General features: G+C 44.0%; 1 protein-coding gene across 1 annotated transcript; it reads left to right on the plus strand.

Annotated features, from left to right (window-relative positions):
* The first annotated feature begins 463 nt into the window (after nucleotides 1-463).
* LOC128307131 (lachesin-like) lies at nucleotides 464-17,018 on the plus strand. Its single transcript, XM_053044863.1, has 10 exons — nucleotides 464-767; nucleotides 1,611-1,667; nucleotides 1,757-1,833; nucleotides 4,293-4,478; nucleotides 4,590-4,782; nucleotides 5,018-5,146; nucleotides 9,400-9,519; nucleotides 12,057-12,227; nucleotides 16,247-16,317; nucleotides 16,782-17,018. Exons 1-10 carry the CDS (start codon nucleotides 464-466, stop codon nucleotides 17,016-17,018), a joined length of 1,545 nt encoding a protein of 514 aa, XP_052900823.1.
* Nucleotides 17,019-18,850: the final 1,832 nt, after the last annotated feature.

The raw sequence follows: 18,850 nt of genomic DNA on the forward strand, positions 1-18,850 counted from the left end.
TGGTTCAATATTGAAAGTTTTCGGGAGTTTGCTCCAATTAGGATGAGTTGGCTGTTTTGTTTTCTTGAATGTCTTCTTTCTGCCTTGCTACAAATCTTTCCATTCGAGATGTTGCTGGATGGCTCACTAACATTCTTATTTTTCTCTATTCATTTTCTTTGCAGTCTTTGCCACACTTGAGATGGTCTTTAGCAGGTCCGCATCGGTCTGGTACCAGCGTACGCGGACATACTCGTAGAATCGTCTGAAACGGCCACGGAGAAACAGAGCACAAAACCAAAAAAAAATACATCCATCCGTACCATCCGTAACCCGGCACACCAGAAGGAAACCGGGCCCGCCATCCGTTAGCATCCGCGTAGAGCTCGTTGCACGGCCGAGCAAAGACGCTACGCTGGCCCACACTCCACCGGCCGGGGCAGTGCAGCGGGGCAAGGATGCACCGGTTGCCGCCCGGAGTAAGATGACGGCAGCACCGGAGGGTTTGCGCCCGCGTCACAAACGAACCCAACGCCAGATGGCGCGCGGTGGCAACTGCGGGTGGCAACGATTGTCGACCGGAAGGAGAAACCTTCGGCATGCGGGGGGCGGCCGGAGTGGTGCCGTGATGCGGGCGCTGGAGGTTTTGCCGTCCATCTTGGAACCGGTGAACGCACCACCGGTGGACAGCTGTAGCCATACTAGTTTTAATTATAAATTTTATCGTTACCAATACCTTCGACCTGTAGCTATTCTGTATATAGCGTTAGCGATAATTCTAGCAAACGGTAAGCTACGCCCGAAGCCACCAAGGGCATCCAATATATTGGTTACGAGTTTTAACACTTTTTCGACCTCATTTTGGACAATTGTATATAAGTGAACTTAAAAAGATTTTTCTTGTTACATTGATACTTTGGAGAAAAATCTTCTAGATGTAACCCCTTTAGATTGTTTACACTTACTTCATATTTTAAGTTCCTTCGGCAAAGAAGCTATTAAGAGCTCAAAGATATTAAGAACTCATTAGAGCATCTTCAGATATTCAGTTCCTCACTCTTTGATCTCACTAACTTAAAAATATATCTCTTTGATTTCGATGGTCTGAAGACCTCACTTTTGGAAAGAGCTCCAAGATATTTCCAATCCTGGATCCTCCAATATCTCCAGGAGTTTTGCTGCCACATTATTGTCATTATTTTATATTAATTTTGAGAAAAGTTCACTCAATTTGAAGTAGCATTTATAACATTAGTATCCGTTATGTACTTAAAAATGAGTCTCTATATAGCAGATATCTTGCTAACTTCAAGGATCTGCCAAAATCGTTATAAATGTTATGTACAATTTATTTTATTAGGGAAAAGTCCACACACTTTGAAGTAGAAATTGAAGTATCAATATCTTCGGTATGTTCAGTACCTTAAAAAAGGTCTCAGTGTAAAGAGCTAATTGTTATTTAGGACTTGCAAACAGATGTCTTTATAACTTCAAGAAACTGGCTGATAACAATACAACTCTGTAATAATACAACTAATTTCTGTTTTTTCCCCTTGTTCGTCGTCGGGATGTATTCCTCAAATCTACACTTGACAACTGCCATCTCTTCCTTTTCCCCCCCCCATGCCCAGTGTCAGCATTTGAGCCGGACTTTGTATATCCACTGGAGAACGTAACGGTCGCGAAAGGTACGTTAACGCAAAATTTGCAATGTTTTACTGTCGGTACATGGGCAGCCCGACCGTCGGTACATTTCGCATCTCGTCATCTATTGCAGGTCGTGACGCCACGTTCACCTGCGTGGTGAACAATCTCGGTGGTTATCGGGTGAGTGGGGAAGCAACACCGGCCCGGGTACGTATCCGATTCCGACGTGAAATATGGTATCGATTCTTCCATGATTTTGTGGTATTCTTTTCTGTTTCTTTACCACCCACTCGTCAAAAGAGCACATGCACACCACCGCCCAACCCTTCAACCTCCCGCTCCTGACGGAGTCTTACTTTCACGTTCGTTATTTTTTCCTTCCCCGTCATACGATCATTCCTTGTCATTCTCCTGCCAATTGTGTTTCTTTTTTCCTCCACAACACTATTTACCCATTTGCCGGCGAACTCTGACACTGCGCGGGTGTTTTCGCTTTGCGAAACAGGGCATTCGCACACGGGTACTGATCGCACGTCCGTTCGCGTATTGTACATTGGATGCACGTTTGTGCTGAAAATTTCCAGTGCCTGAGAAGAAATCAAACCATTAAAACCTGTCCTGTCAGCAACGTGCGAATCGCCAACGCGAGCAGCAGCAGCATCAGAGTACCGCCGTCCATCATCTTCCGATCAAGGCACGACACCCATTTCCGGGAGTATCCCCCAATCCACACCGTGCACTTTATGTTTCCATTTTCTTTACCGCGAGCGAGTAACCGTTTGAGCGTAATATCTAATATTCCCATGCACCGCATTTTAGTGGCGTAGCAGCGCACCAGAAACAGACCAAAGAGTTTTGTTCAAACACCAAAACTGCAACTGCACCGTAGTGTAAGCACCAGTTATGCACCACCCATCCACCCATCCATGCTCTTCCCCTACTACTACGTTTTCCCAGCTGAATTTTCCCTTAAGAAAACCTTTCTTACCGCGTTGGTGCTGGCATGTCAAGTGGCCGACAGTCACATCCATCTAGAAGCGTTCGTCACTGAAGACATTTACACAGACTGGAGTGACCTTCAAAGGATGGGTTTGACGAGGTCACAACGACGAAGCCAGCACTAACCCTTCCACCCACTTTCCAGCGCTCCTATTTCCCATTCAAACCCATCCGCCCGTCTTGTATTTTCAGCGTCCCTTCAGCACCAGCTCACAGCTTGCACACTCAGCCTCCAACCAAATGCAAAAAATATATATATATATTACATCTACCAGATCCAAAGAATTCCAAACTCAACCCGACCAGCACCAGCACTGCACCAAGTAATGATAGTATTTGCACCGAAACACATTCCACCCACCGGCAGCACCGGCCCACAAGCACTTGTGATAGTTACTTGCACCTTGCGTTTTATATTTTGCTCCCCACACCACCAATACTGTAACTTGCACCGTGCACCACATTTCCCGGCCCCATCAAAGCCCCTTTTTATGCAGGCGAAAAAGTAAAATTTCACCCCCTCGCTCTATATCAGCCACCCCCCACCCTCTATATCACTTACTGAAAAACCGTGTACCTTTTTTGCCATCGAATCGGAAGGATAAATGCTATATTTCATGGTTTCGTAGCACGTCCCCGAGACAATCCTTTCAAGGTGGATAGGCTCGGGGACGTTGGGATTCGTGTTATGCCAAGCAGTCGCAATTTTAGTTGCCATTTGTGTTCGCTTTCCGCACCTGCATGTCTGCTTGTAGCGCCATCAATGGTATTGCTTTTCGCACGTAGAAGGTTTTGAGTAACAACGCGAGAATAAAGCTGCATTAAAGCTACTAATTCTGTTGCTACTATTTACTTTTTCAATGCGGATTGCATATTTTATTTATTACCCAACTTTGTAGACCAAGGAGCTGTATAATAACATTACGCGCCTAACAGTATGCAATACGCATTACAAAGATACTCTTTTAAATCTTTGTCACTTTAATGCAGCTTATTCAGTGAAATCAGTCCCTTATATTAAACATTTAGGCAGTAACTAATCCCCCGTAGTGCGTCAACTCCATTACAAAATATTGGAAAATAAAAATTAGCATTGTAAGCCGAGCCGCCATAAAAAAAAACAAAACCTTGCTTCTTGTAGTAAAGTGTGCATGCCGCATGAACGCATGAACGCATGAACGTTAGGTTGTAGTTGAACGTTTGCTCTTCCTTCTGTGTTGTGTTTTGCACTATCACTCTGCACCGAATCGAATAATCAAACCCGTTGATACCAACATGCATACCAGCAGTGACCCATTGACCCGATAAACGATACGGAGTGTGTTACTTTGAAGGACGACTTACTGCACCGCATTAACACACATACACCCACACGAACAAACAAAAAAAAAGGAACGATCATGGGTCACTGCTGTGCTGCATGTCTAACCCGCTGCTCGCTGTACGACTGCACTGTTTGTCTGTATGAGAAGTACGAGTGTGTCGCCGTGTGCTTGAGGTCACATCTGTGAGAATGTGTTTGCGCGCGCGTTTGTGTGTGTTTGTACTTTATGTTTATGTTAACAGATATGCAACCGATTCGATTGCGTTGCCGTTGATTAATACAACCATTTTTTTTGCATACCCTTTTGCGCGGGGGACTGACGGTGTTCGGCGTCGTCATGCAGGTCGCCTGGATAAAGGCGGACGCGAAAGCGATCCTGGCGATACACGAGCACGTCATCACGAATAACGGTCGGTTGTCGGTGACGCACAACGACTACAACACCTGGACGCTGGTGATCCGGAACGTCAAAATGGAGGACCGGGGCGTCTACATGTGCCAGGTCAATACGGACCCGATGAAGATGCAGGTGAACAGCGGGAACCAAATGGGGGTTCAGTTCTACAGTCGAGTCTCCGAACTCCGCTTATTGCTTTTCTTTCAAATTCTCCCATTTTTTTTCCTTCGTTGGCGTGAGTAGACTGCCTTCCTTGAGGTGGTAATACCGCCGGACATCATCTACGAAGAAACGTCCGGTGATATGATGGTGCCCGAAGGTGGTTCGGCCAAGCTAATCTGCAAGGCGCGCGGCTATCCGAAGCCAAAGATCGTGTGGCGAAGGGAGGATGGACGTGAAATCATCGCCCGCAACGGCACGCACGGAAAGATGAAAGGTAAATTGGTGGATGTTGCAATTGGAGCAAACAAAACACAGCACCGAAATCACCATCCGTTCAGCACAGCAATGTTAATTTGTTAAGAACAAAAAACAAACGTCATCACATGCTTGACCCGTCCGACATGCATGCAACGTCATGCCGTTTTTTTTTTTTCTAAACCTCGACAATGATTGTAACACACACTCGCTCAATGGTCGTGTTTTTTTTTATTCTTCATCCCCGCAAACAGCAACGATAGTCGAAGGTGAGATGTTGTCACTGACGAAGGTGACACGTTCCGAGATGGGAGCGTACATGTGCATCGCCTCGAACGGCGTACCACCGTCCGTGAGCAAACGGCTCAAGCTGCAAGTACACTGTAAGTAGTGAACCACCGAAACCACTGCACCGCACTGCACTCACACGACGCACCCGGCTCGTGATCCGTAGCGGTGAAACAGAATATATCCTATCAGCAGTCAACACGGTTCAGCAAACTCTAACAGTTGAAAAACTATTTGCACAGCGGGGTTTTTTCGTGTTCGATGCGGACAAGATTAGTTTTAGTTGGTTCTTTCAAAAGCTAAATGGTTCTATCTGATAAACACATTTTCAAATCAATTCCACAAAGTTTGCTTCAAAAAGAACCTTGATGTTTAGGTGCGACACCAATTAACATGAAAACACATAATAGATCGAATTTCCATTTGAAAATTCGTGGAAAAACGGAATGAAAGTGACACAATTCTGTGATGGATATTGTCCGGGGATGATAAATAGATCAATCACAACAAAATTGTACCAAAAACAATCACGGTGCAATGCGCGGTGATGACCAAACCACGACTAACGATAAAATTTTTGGTGGGACTGGAAGAAAATTTAGTATTGTGAGTTACTAGCTACTCTCGACAAAATTATACATATATTTTGTAAATTTATGTATTAAAGTGAACATTTTAATAGTTTTTTCTATTTTTATACATATATTTAATACTTAATTAAAAACTAATTACAATTAATTAAAATTATTAAAAAAGGAATGAGGAATGCATTAAATATGAGTCAATGAAATAAAGCAAATAGAAATGCTTAACCCTTATGAATTATTAAGCATCTTCACCCACAAGCGGACCATTTAAAGTTGTCAATTAAGCAGAAACATCCAGAATTTATGGGATTTAGAATGCAAAAACTTTAAAGATGTAGAAGATGTTTTAATAAAACCCACATTTGAAATAAGCCTTAGACGTACGAAGATCACGAAGAGCTATTCAGTTTCTTCAACAGGAACTCTTTTGAGAGTTGATTAGGAGTTCGTCCGGAGTACTCCCAACTACAAAGCCGATGTAATGTAGATTTGTGCATAACATCACTCTCAAGCGGATACGAATAATAACGTGCAAGAATTTTGACCGTTTTACTCTTTACATCTTCCACCGTGCAGTTCTGGAACTCAGTTGACACCGGTTGTATTGCCGATCCCCTACGGCCATTCGTACACGAATTCGTACGGCTTCTGCTGTAGCCTTGCTGCACTATAAAAAAAGGGGTACGAAAATAAACTACTTCCAACAGCCGCAGCAAGATGCAGTACCAGGAGTCGAATCACACATTCCGGTCTCGTCCGAGCTATCAGTTTCATTCAGCGACCATTAAAATCCCTCGAGTACGGTACCTTGGTTCCGTCTGGTTCCGTCCCACCCGAATGCGACCGATGACGATGAGTACGATGACGATGCTTCTCCGGTCGGTCGTTTTGCTCGTAACCTATGAAACGGCGAAAATCCCCGACACCAGACTAGCCCGTGTCCGATTCAAGATACTGGCGCGTACTGTCCTTCCGGTACGCATACACTGATGTCATGGTTTTGTCATCACATCCGGGAGCCACGCTAGTGTGCGACCGGAACGTCATGGACTAAATTTCAATTTAATTCAATTCTTACATCTGATCCCTAGCTGTATGTGTGTTTTATGTGTGTATGTGTGTGTGTCGGGTTCAATGATACTCGACCCTTGATCTGCATCAACTGTACTCCGTACTGTCTCTTCATTTTCCCAACCCATTACGGAGCCAGTGCGAAACGCCAAAAAGGAGCTGTTTTTCGTCTTTGTGCTTCTTCTCATCATCACTATCGGTTTTTCGGGGTGCGAACCTGGCTACCGTTTACCCAGTACCAATGTACGAGCTGACAATTACCATACAAATGTTAGTCATGTTATTAAAAATACCGTAACCCTCTCAGACAGCACCGACAGCGTCGAACAATCTCGGGCCTTTGTCACTCCGATCGTTTGGAGGCCACCGAAAATTCGACACCCGATTCGACCATTCCAGCCCCAAAAACCGGAAAGTTTATGGTTCATAATACGCTTTTTTCGGGGAGGTCCTACGCATCCTACCAGGTGGTGTGGGAACGGTCGTAAAATAAAAAAGGGAACAAATTTTAAACCCTCGTGCACGGCCACCCTCTATACCGCTCGTACACTTTCCCTAAGCCGGTCCCCTGCACGATCATTACATTTATTGTTTGTTTCCACCGCGTACGGTGCGGAAGATGTTGTGGGTATTGCCATTTTACCTAGCGCTACCATTTGGCTGAGGTTAATTTGCTGCCCTGCGCTCCAAATCCCGGGCAGCAATCGAAGCAGTTAAGCATCGGACTGCATTGACCGTACCGGTTGGAGGGTAGCACCGAATGGATTCACACGCACCGGAGTGCAGTCTGTACGGTGTAAGTAACACCAAGAAGGCCCGACGTTGTACAGTGTATTCCCATTCCACAGTGCCATTGTAAACCTAAATTAACATCCTGTGACTGAAGACTCCCACCACTGCAAACATCCCGGAAAACTAGTGCACGAGGTTTCTAGGGAAGCGGGAGCGTGTTTAGACTAATCGCTCGTAGCTGTTCAGCACGCCACTGCGTTGAAACGCTACCATGTTCGTGCGTTTCACTCTCACCGGGGCGGAGAAAAGAAGTGCGAACGTTCAAGGACGCCCCCGGCACGGATTGAAACTTTTCCCATGCAGCACTACGTTTCACGACGGCTCTCTGTGTGTGTGTGTCTGTGTGCTATGGGTTTTGTTTGATGTGGTGAATGTTTTTGTGTGCCGTAGAATATTGTTTGATAATTATTATTAATTTTAATGCTCCCCTTCACCGGTGACGGCGGTGCGGTGGGACAGGCTAAATGTGTCGTCTGCTAATCGTCGACGTGCCGCTTTCAAGCGAATGGGAAGTAACGACCACCGGGGGTTTCGGGAAGGGTACGAATTTTCCGGAAGGGTGTGCGGGTGTGTGTGTGTGTAAAGTGTGCCCCATAAAACACTCCAGGAACAGGTGTAAATTAAACACGTCCCGGTAGGAAGCATGTGCTGGTGGCGTTTATGATTTCTGTCCCACAGCTGCCGAGGTAGCCCAACTGGGAACGATAGGGGGGAGGGGGTGCTTACAGGAAGGGGTAGATTGTGGGTTTTCTGCAACGTGGCAATGAAAATGTTGCTTGTGAAATGAAATATCGAACACCCTTTGCGAAACGTGTACGGGGTTGTAAAAATGGTCCAGATTGTGCAGATTGAAATTTTGTAATTATTCTACAGCAAGCATTCGATAACGGCGTGCATGCGGAACACGGATCGCTACAATCGCTTCACGGAAGGAAGACAATATATTGAAAGATTTTTCTTCCATTCAGTGTGAAAAACATTTAAATAAAAAAAAACACAGTGTTTTAACCATCAACCATTCATTGCGTAACGCTTGTAGAACAGAGATATTATGGATGCGTTACGATGCGTTACCTATAGAAGATATATATTTATAAATAGATGATTCTGACCTTTTTTGAGGGATAGGGAACACCATCATAACATGTCAAGACCCAAGGAACTAAAAAGTGAAGGATTGGCTTAAGTTCCACAATTTTTTAAAGATCTCCTTATATAAAATCCCACCGCAAAATATTATTTCAGATGCGATCGACATAACCTCAAATAGAACATCCACTCCAATAATTTAGCGTTATATAGATTAAGATATACTGTCAGTATGTTAAGGAAATCCAAAAACAACTTGTTCAACTTTTCTTTTAAGGTTCATTGTGTTTTCATAATTTCTAAAATTTTGCCAAAAGTCCATAATTTCTTAAAACCTCAGATCCAATTGACACACAGTTTCCGTCAAAAATTCCTAACCAAGTTCCTTATAGTGGATGCTATAAAAAAAACTATCAAAGAAAATTGCAAGTCAGTTAATTACTTATTAATTATTAATTACTGAATTACGAGAAAATTTTGACGGACATTGACAAAATACTAATTTTAATTGACCTGTCCTATGATGACGTTTTAGTCAACACGTTTTTTGAATAAAATTTAAAATTGTGTGATTTAAACAGGATTTTGTTAAATGACAATTTCCAATAAATTTGTTTTAACTTTCAATAAAACAGCTTGAACTATTCAACTCACCTCTGCTTTAATGGAGTGTACGATAGTAGCAGAAATAGTTACAAAATCCTATATATCTTTGGAATATTATACATCCAAACTTTTTCGTAAAACTTTCAACTATACTGCAATATTTTTTTACTTTCATATTTTCTTTCCATCTCTCCCCTTTGCAGTCCATCCACTGATCCAGGTGCCAAACCAACTCGTCGGTGCTCCACTCGGCACGGATGTCACGCTTATCTGCAACGTGGAGGCATCACCGAAAGCCATCAACTACTGGCAGCGTGAAAATGGTAAGTGTGCCATCCACGGACAGTCACAATCTTTATATCGCGGCATCGATAAGCATCCGTCAAGCGTGTTGTGTGATGGACGACCACGCGCAACGTCAAACCCCATTTCGCGACGATGCGTTAATTAATCTTCACTAATGCCGAAACCGCCGCCCACGAGCCATCGGATTCCAACAGCAAAGCAAAACCCGAATCCCTTTCCGTACAGATAAATCCGCCCCAAATGGGCGACACCATTGCAAAAGGGACATCGTAGTAGCCCCAAAGTTCACCGAATCGGCACAAACAACGATGCAAACAAACGGCTTCACCCATGGGAAGGAAAATTCGGAAGGGTTTTCGCCTGCATTTCGCTACCACTTTTTGCATACAATAAATGCAGCTTTAGAAGTGCAAAGTGTGTGTGTGTGTGTGTGTGCGTGGGTGGGCAATTTTTGTTTTTGGTTTTGCAAGAACACTAGTGACCCTCTCCCTTCCCCTCAATAAACAAACAAACAAACAAAAAAAGTGCTCCACGCCACGTTGCGCTGACGTACGCACGATGGGGAGCGTTTAATTTATTGAAAATTAATTTTCGCACAGCACACAAAACCCGTCTGGCCGTTTTCATTTTGCCTTTCCCTTTTTTTGTTGTAGTACTCCTTCCCAAAACACACACCCAGACACAACCTTTGCTCGAAAAAAGGGGTGCTCCCATGCCACCCCCTCGCCCACAGTGGAAGCAAATATTGGGAATCGTTTATAACCAGCTGTTGATTACTTGGCAAGCGATAGATAGTGGTGCATGGGTGTGTAAGTAGGCCGGTTGGTGGGTTTCGTACGTTAAAAAGTACAGATAAAACAAGGCTTCCCATTTTCTATCCACCCACTACCTCGTTAACCACCCCCCACACCCCTTCCCACAACAACTCCTGCAACTCTTCCCTTATAAAGCTAAAACTAGGGGTGGAAAAGAAAGAATTCTATTTCCCGTGTATTCCACCCCCCCCCAGAGCGCAATTCTGTTGCGCTTTTCACAGATGATAGTGAGGAGGGGGAGGAGGGGAGAGGGGGAAGGGGAGCATACAAACGCACACACAGCCATTGCGATTCGCGTCATCGGCGTATGGTCATTTAAAACGCAATTTCGACTATCATCTCATGCTCGGCACGCTGCATCCCTTAAACTCCCATTAAATTGCAACCTCCCCCCCCCCCCCTCCCCCCCCCCCCCCATAATGTCCCCTTCCCCTCAAAAACTCTTGCCACTATTGTGTTGCATCACATAAACGGTACCGTTTAACGTGACCGGACGTTGTGCATTACACACGCGACCTGCAATATATCCAGTGGACCCACCCGCCCCGGCTGGCTTTCCCGGCTGGCAAGCTTTTTATGCATTGTGTGGCTCTTCAAACCCTTGTTGCATATCCGCATCACAACATGCGTCGTCCGGAATGCCGTGGATTGTTGGGATGGCGTGCCGAAACCTGGCGAACGTGACGGTCCGCGTAGCGCTGGATAATGCTGCGGCACGCAAACCTCGAGAATCAACCAGAAGCGAACGGAAAATTGAAGGAGGAATGCAAACGGGGGCAAGCGTGCATGTATTTTGCATTATCTGTTCAAATTGTAATTATTTATTCAATGTTATGAATGTAAATAAGTTAAATTACTTGTTAATCATAAAATACACGCACGTGCCTACGGTTTTTGCTCCGGTGCGTCCCAACCGGTGCGCGGTTTGGTGGAACAGGGAGCACTTTTATGTTGTTGCCGGCAAATCATATCTCGCCCAGCTACCCATCGTGCAGCGACAGGCTACTAGGCACTACACTGCTACAGGCATGGGTTCCCGCTGCTTGGCAAAGCAAAGAGCGAGAAATTCACAAATTTGTTGCCAGGCTGTTTGGTTGGTTAGGCATGTTTAACGCAAACCACTGCAGCACATCATCTCTTACCGCCCAACCCACAACACACCACACACGCACGGCAGGTGCAGCTAAAGTCAAGCCACTATCAGTTAGTAGCAGCGCTTCCTCGCCAGGTGGCGCTAACCGTACCGCACAGCACATTGGTACCGCCGACTGTGCAACTCCCGGAACACCGGATGGGAACATGCTGAAAGATGATTATTTATTTTGTTTAATGAAATAAATATTGCAGGCACGGTCACCCATACCGCCCACCGCAAGAACCTCGGTGGGCTCGAAGTCACAGCGCTTTGTTCCACCATCAACATTAAAACACATTTATCTAAATCCTGGCGCACAGTATGTGCTGTCTGTCCTCTTGTGTGTTCGTGTTGAAGTGTTTAACCACACCTCTCCCACCCTTCCACTTCTCCGTTCTTCGCACCAACTCACAAATACATTTGTTTTGCGGAACGGAACGTCAAATTTGGCAACACTGTTTGATAAGCGACCGTTCAAAAGGGCACAACCCAATGAAGTCTGACGATTTCTAGAAAACTAACCACTCTACTCCGAATCGGTACACTAATCACCTATTGGCGCACTGTTTATCTTCACCGTTGTATCGCTGTTGCCTACTTGCAGGCGAAATGATCATCTCCAACGAGCGGTATCTGATGAACGAGAACGAAAGCTCCATGTACGCGGTCCAGATGACGCTGGTTATACGCAAGCTGCACAAATCGGACATGGGCGGGTATAAGTGCATTTCGAAGAACAGCATCGGCGATGCGGAGGGTACGATACGGCTGTACGGTAAGTACGAATAACCGATTCTCGAAATTATATATTATTTACGGTGGGCAATATAACATCGCTGGGGCAGGTTTTTTTTCTAAATTGGTTTCTCAATATGGTACACCTGAAGGTATGCAATACATACTGTAAATGGGCACTTATATCACTCTCAAGTGCCTTGAAAATATTATTGCATACTTTTAGGCGAATATTAATTGTAGGCGCATTTCTTTTTTTTTTTTTGTTAATTATAAATATTAATTTCACAAAAATCTTAAAATGTGACTTATTGGTCACTTTTGATCGGCAATAATTGACGTAAAATAATCGGTATAATCTATAGCTAAATCTCATCGCTCAACAACATTTCGCCCCAACCAAACGCAACAATACTCACACATTTATATTCTGTACGAGATTTGGAATTGCACTCGCACAATGGGACCACGGGGAGTTTGCCTTGCGTTTCGACAAGCAACACTTGGCCGCAAACTCGAACAGCCAAAGTGCTCTCCGGGGAAAATGCAGCGTAAAAGCAATTCTTTCAATTCATGAACGGGGATTGCAAACTCAAGGGTAAAGGAAAACCTCCCTACCACAACACAGACCCTTCGGCAGGAGGAATGGGGAGTAGGGTGAAAACGTGGAGGGAGGGAGGGGGGAGGGATTTGAGGGGTAGATACGACCAAGCACATTACAAATAACAAAATGAAGGAATGGAGATAAAAGAAGGAAAAAAAACCCGGTAGCCTCCACATATCCGACACCACCCACAGACACACCATGACGATGGAGATGATAATAATGATGATCGGATGACGATAGCAGTGACGCTTGATCCCGTGGGCTCGCACAAAAGGGGTGTGGAAGCTATAAAAAAAAACAGCGGAAAAAGCAACAAAAAGAAAAGCGATCTCACATGCTGCTTTCGGGGTAAAAGTGTAAACCCTAACCACACACCCCCTGGTCCCACCCGAGAGCAAAACATTCCACACCCACTGTTACGGGCTGTGGGCTGGTTCTGCTGTCTGCCCGCACATGTGGTTCGATGAAAAATGGAACATACCGTCTATTATCCGGGCGGGAATTCAGAAATGATTCGCTGTAGTTTCGGCCCTGCTGATACGGACCGGGTAAGACGTAAGACGTATGCGAGGCGCTGAAAGCAGCGCACACAACTTTCCTTCTCCTGCACCTTCGCTCCAAACCGACCTGTCGAGAACGGTCGAAACCCAGCCAGAATAACGACGAATCCCTCGTTGATCCTTGAGCAAATCGCAACAAACATACACGATGCTACCGACAGCGACGTACAAAAAAAAAACAGAGAAAAGAAAGCAAACATGAAAAACGGTATGCTCCCTGCCCTTCCCCATTCCCTGGGTGCTGGTGGTGCATACATAAAAATGAAACCAGCTGCCCATCCACCCCACATCCACGCGAGATGAGCTTCGTCTTTGCCGCTAAAGAATCACTCCGGTGGTACGATAAAGGTGTAAAGGAACGCTGTGAAAAAACCGGCAACCTCCAGCACCATGCTCTTGCATTCACCTTCGGCTTGCTGTTAGCTTGCTGCTATTTCTCTGCACATCCCACATCGCGAATCCTTCCATTGCATTGTGGCGGAGGAAGGTGGGATTTTCAGTGGCAGAAAAAGGGGTGGAATTTGTGTTAACAATACGTTCACCACTTTACGGTACGGTGAGGAAAAACAAAACAAAACAAAACAAAAAAAACGCAAAACCGCACGCACGACAGGGTGGAAAGGAAACCCACAACAAGCTACTTCAAGCGTGTAAGACGGAGATGTTGTCGATGTCCTTGCGTTTTCGGTTTCTCTCCCTTTCCTGCTGTCGGTCGATTTTCCCATGTTAACCCTTTAGATGACGGTGGACTTTAGATGTGGACTGTAATATGATTTAGTGAATCGAATCGATTTTTTGATAATTTTTTATTCTGTCAGATCACTTGTGAGAAAAAAAATCAAACGGATCAAAGGGAAAAAATATTTAACACCACCAATAATACATTGCATAGATTTAGGCGCACAAATTTTGCAAGAGTCAAATTTCTGTTAGACTTGGTGTGTTAAACTATAGACTAAACCTTTGTGTAATCTGCGCGCCGTTCTTATGATAATAATATAAAAATTAATTAAAACAATTAAATTTAACCATTAATTAAAGCAACTTCGATCAAGTCAAAAGCTCGAAATACTATAATTTTGCAAAAAAAAATACTTTAACAAATATTTTTAATTACATTTGTTTAGTCAACTTCATTAGTTGACACATAAAAAAGTATTTCATTGATGGCATAGATATCTTTTATTTGCAACTCAAAAAACGAAAAACAATATATACGCCTGCATGTATGCAATTTCACCAACCAAGCAGTAATAACGAAAAAGCGATGGGAGCACTTATTTCTAACATTCTCCACCGCAAGCAAAAAGCACATCGATGAATTTAAAACTAGAACAAACATTTTCACTTAAAATTGCTCAGCCAGCCTCATTAATTCACACATAAAAATATTGTATTGATGGAATAGATATTTTTTATTCGCAACTCAAAATCGATTTAGCACTAGCACAATGTATACGCCTACATATATGCAATTTTACCGACGCATTTTACCAAACAAGCAGTAATACCGGAAAAACGATGGGAATACACTTATTTCTAACATTCTCAACCATACGCAAAAAGCACATCGATGAATTTAAAACCAGAACAAATATTTTTACTAAATATTGTTCAGCCAGCCTCATTAATTCACACATAAAAATATGGTATTGATGCAATAGATATTTTTTATTTGCAACTCAAAAATCGGTTTAGCACTAGCACAACATATTCGCCTACATGTATGCAATTTCACCAAACAAGTAGTAATACCGAAAAAACGATGGGAGTACACTTATTTCTAAAATGCTCAACGCAAAAAGCACATCGAAGGGTTTAAAACCGTCTGTGACAATGCCGCTAAACCCGTACACAATCGGGAAAGTACTCCCATTCTGATCATCTTCGTGTGCCATTATCAACGGCCAACAGTAAAACGAGAGAACGAAAAGCAAAACACAAAAAAAAACATCAACACAACTGACCCACACCGCATACTAACATTCACTCGTACCAACCGGCACCATGGTGAACGCTTAAAATATTAAAAATCATTGCGCTTTCACCAGCGAACAATGCGCATCGGTTTCGCGGTTGGGATGAGTGTATGATTTCCATTTTGTTCGCCGTATGTGTGCACGCGCTCTGATAAGTCTACCATTTTCTTTTTTTTTTTGTTCGTGCGTCGGTGTGCTTAGGATCGGCACAGGTACTACACTTGTTGACAAATGGGTGCGGTTGTGCGCGCTTGGAATGGGTTCGCTAAACAAAAACAAACACGATGAAACGGTATAAAATGTATTATCACAAATGGAAACCCCGAGCGGCTATGGCAACATAATCGCCGCTTTTCCTTTCGATCCGCCCTGTGAGTGAGCAAGCACAAAATTGCGCACACCACTTTCATTGTGCAATTGGGGAACACTTTACATGGTTGTCATATTTTTATTCAGCGCATTCGTTTAATCGTCCGCTGTACCGGGCAGTACCGTGACCGGATTAGAAATGAGCGTCCTGTAATGTGGACGCTAAGCCAGGTGCACGAGCGTCTATCGGTTGTTCGGGCGAAAATATCGCACAGCGGACAGTTGGAACCGATGGTAGGATCAAGTTTTTAATCCTCCGCAAACAACCGTCCGGGGCGTTCCATGCAAGTGATTCGAACATATTCAAATCTGTCATTTTGCAGGGGAATATTTAGTTGTAAGTACACGCGCTGATGCTGAAGTTGTTCAAAATGCCGGAAGTTATTCCGTAGTGGTATTTCGAGATTTATCTCCCATGGATGATGATGGTTTGCATATTTTATTCTATGGGAATAACCTAACAATAGTAAAACACACACACAAATTAAATCGTTTTTCATGTGAATTTCTTTGTCTTTAAATTTACTCCCGGCAAACAAACCAGAAATGGAGCTGCAGAAGAAGACCAAATCAGCCCATCGTGTGAACAGCGTGGAGGACACCTCGGGCAACGATGTAAGTAGCAGCATTTCCTTCCTTTTTTTTCTTGTAACCACCTCTTAGCATGCAGTGCAACCGAACCCTTCCGTAGCCGATCAAACAAATGGGCAGCCATCTCATAATGAGCCGATTGGGTTTTTGTGGCTTGTGAGAAGTTGCTATGCACCACGGTAAACTTTAATTAATACCACCCTCGAAAAGAAACCCTTCGGTGTGGTGGTATAAGCGAAGGAAGCGGGTCGAGGTTCAATCGCTTGGCAAACGGACCTGTGCTCCATACTAATGAAGTTTTCCTGCTTGTGAATGAATCGAAAGCGTTCTAAAAGAAAGCGGGAGACGAAAAACGGTTTGCCATCCCTTGCGCAATTGCAAAACTTCCAATGCCGACCGCAAGTCCACAGACGCTTCGATAGGCTCATCTCTCTGTTTTTTTCTTCCTTCTTTTGTCTACCCCACCCCCCCCATCCCGGGCCAAGCAGGAAATCAACTCAACGCCCAACATCGACCAGTCCGAGGAGAGTAACAAAATACACAAAAATGGCCGTCTTTATAAGGGTTTGCAGGCGGGCGAACACGACCTAATTAGCTCCAACACCGGCGATGCCACCATCCGGAGTAGGTGGACGAGCTTGTGGCCCCTGATGCTCGGTGCGTTGACCATGCTAACGGTACGCTTCCGGTGTCACTGGTACACGCCACCCAGCGCGATTTGTTGAGCTAGTGGACGTTCCAGGTTACGTATGTACATCTAGTGGATCTACTAAAGTGAAGGTCACACAACATTGTCGGGTTACACCTGGCTTGTTAAGAGAAAAAAAAAATACCATCAATAATCAACACACTAGGCTGTTTGGGACGAAACGAGGTGGAAAAAGGCGCGAACTCGCGAAAGAATCCCTGAATGCTATCACCTAGCCACGCTTTAGCAGGGAACCTTCGACATCAGTCAGATAAGATATTATTGAGGTATTAAGCAGTTTTATTGTGTAGAATTCATACCGTTTGCCATTCCAATTTAACTGGTTTCACCAAGCGTATCGAAATACGATACTGCGCCGTAAAGTATGCAATTCTCGTCGCATTTCTCCTTGTTCGGCTTCATTTAAGCTGTGCGTTAGAATGTTTCTTTTTTAAGTGGCTAGAATTATAACAACCATGTAAAATTTCTTTTTTATAACAGTTTGTCTAAAAAACCCGCATTTTGATAACTAAGCATCCATAACACGAAAATTAAAACGTATACGCATTGTACAACAAGATCGGTCAAAGCTTCACGTTCACTATTTCTATCTGTCAAAAAACGATCCAGCGCACGATAGTGATAGCGAACGGTATGAATTCTGTACGGGAAAACCATGTAAAATAGTACGACTCCTATGAATTGGATTTACCAACAATTGATAGGAATGGGAAAAGCATCTACTACCATTAAGCTAAGCTAAAGGCGTATAGAGCTAACCAGGTATGATTGGGATGTGTGAATGTCTGACCGGATGTTGCCTCGAAACAAACGTGGACACGGACTGAGGTTTGGATTGGATAATGCCTATCTCGGTGTTGGGTTTTTGCTTAAACGTAAACACGATGCTGTACCACCACTTCAGCAACGGCATGTACGAGTGTGTCTGCAAGAGTGTTCGATGCTCTGTATGCGTGTGTTTCAGTAGCGTGTAGGCCGTTATGTCATTATAGGGGTTGTACAATTAAAACAAAAATAGCAAAACGAACGGTTAGATAAAAAGACGAAACAGTTGTCTTTTTTTCCGAATGAAACTAAAATAAAAGAAAACCCAAAGTACATTAAGCATATCTAAGAAATACGCAAAACCCGATGGAAGAAACCGCGATCTCTCCCAACGTTAAAATGAAAGTTAGTAAAATTGTGCACCAATAACACCGAACCGACTAGCGCTTCTTCCTGATTACCGGTATGTGTTAGATGCGGATGTCAGGATGCGGTTCGCTGGAAAATAGATGAGAGTGCAGTATGGAAAAACAAACACACACACATACACACACACATACACGCAACGGAGGAAACCAATTATGAAGATGAGACAAATGTGGTGCATATTGGGTGGATGTTTTTTTTTATTATTATTCTCGCTTCCTCACTCATTTTCCTACCAACCGTAAACGGTCGCATTCATCATGGCTTTGGTTTGGTTAATGGTGCACCACTAGCACATGACGCATGACGGCGAACCTTATCCTTGTTTTTTTTTTGTTTTTTGGTTCTTGTTGAAAGAGTAGAGGAAAAACCTTCGGTTCGGGATTTCCTAGTTTTACCGCGGCAATCTCGCTTCATTGTCACCGGATTGGACAGTCAGGCATGAACGCTGCACCGGCACACCGGCTAATGAGTCGAACAGAAAGGGAAAAAACCCGGGGAAATGTTTGTATGTTTCCTTTTTTTGCAAAGGCATGTAACGGTTGCCGTCATTAGCCGTAATGGAAATTATTTCCAGCGAGCCGACTATTCATTGTAATAATTGTTGCTGTATTTTTCACGCTTTTTCCCCATTCATGTGTGGGTGTGTGTATGTGT

This window comes from Anopheles moucheti, chromosome X (genome assembly GCF_943734755.1).
Source record: "Anopheles moucheti chromosome X, idAnoMoucSN_F20_07, whole genome shotgun sequence".
Lineage (NCBI taxonomy): Eukaryota > Metazoa > Arthropoda > Insecta > Diptera > Culicidae > Anopheles > Anopheles moucheti.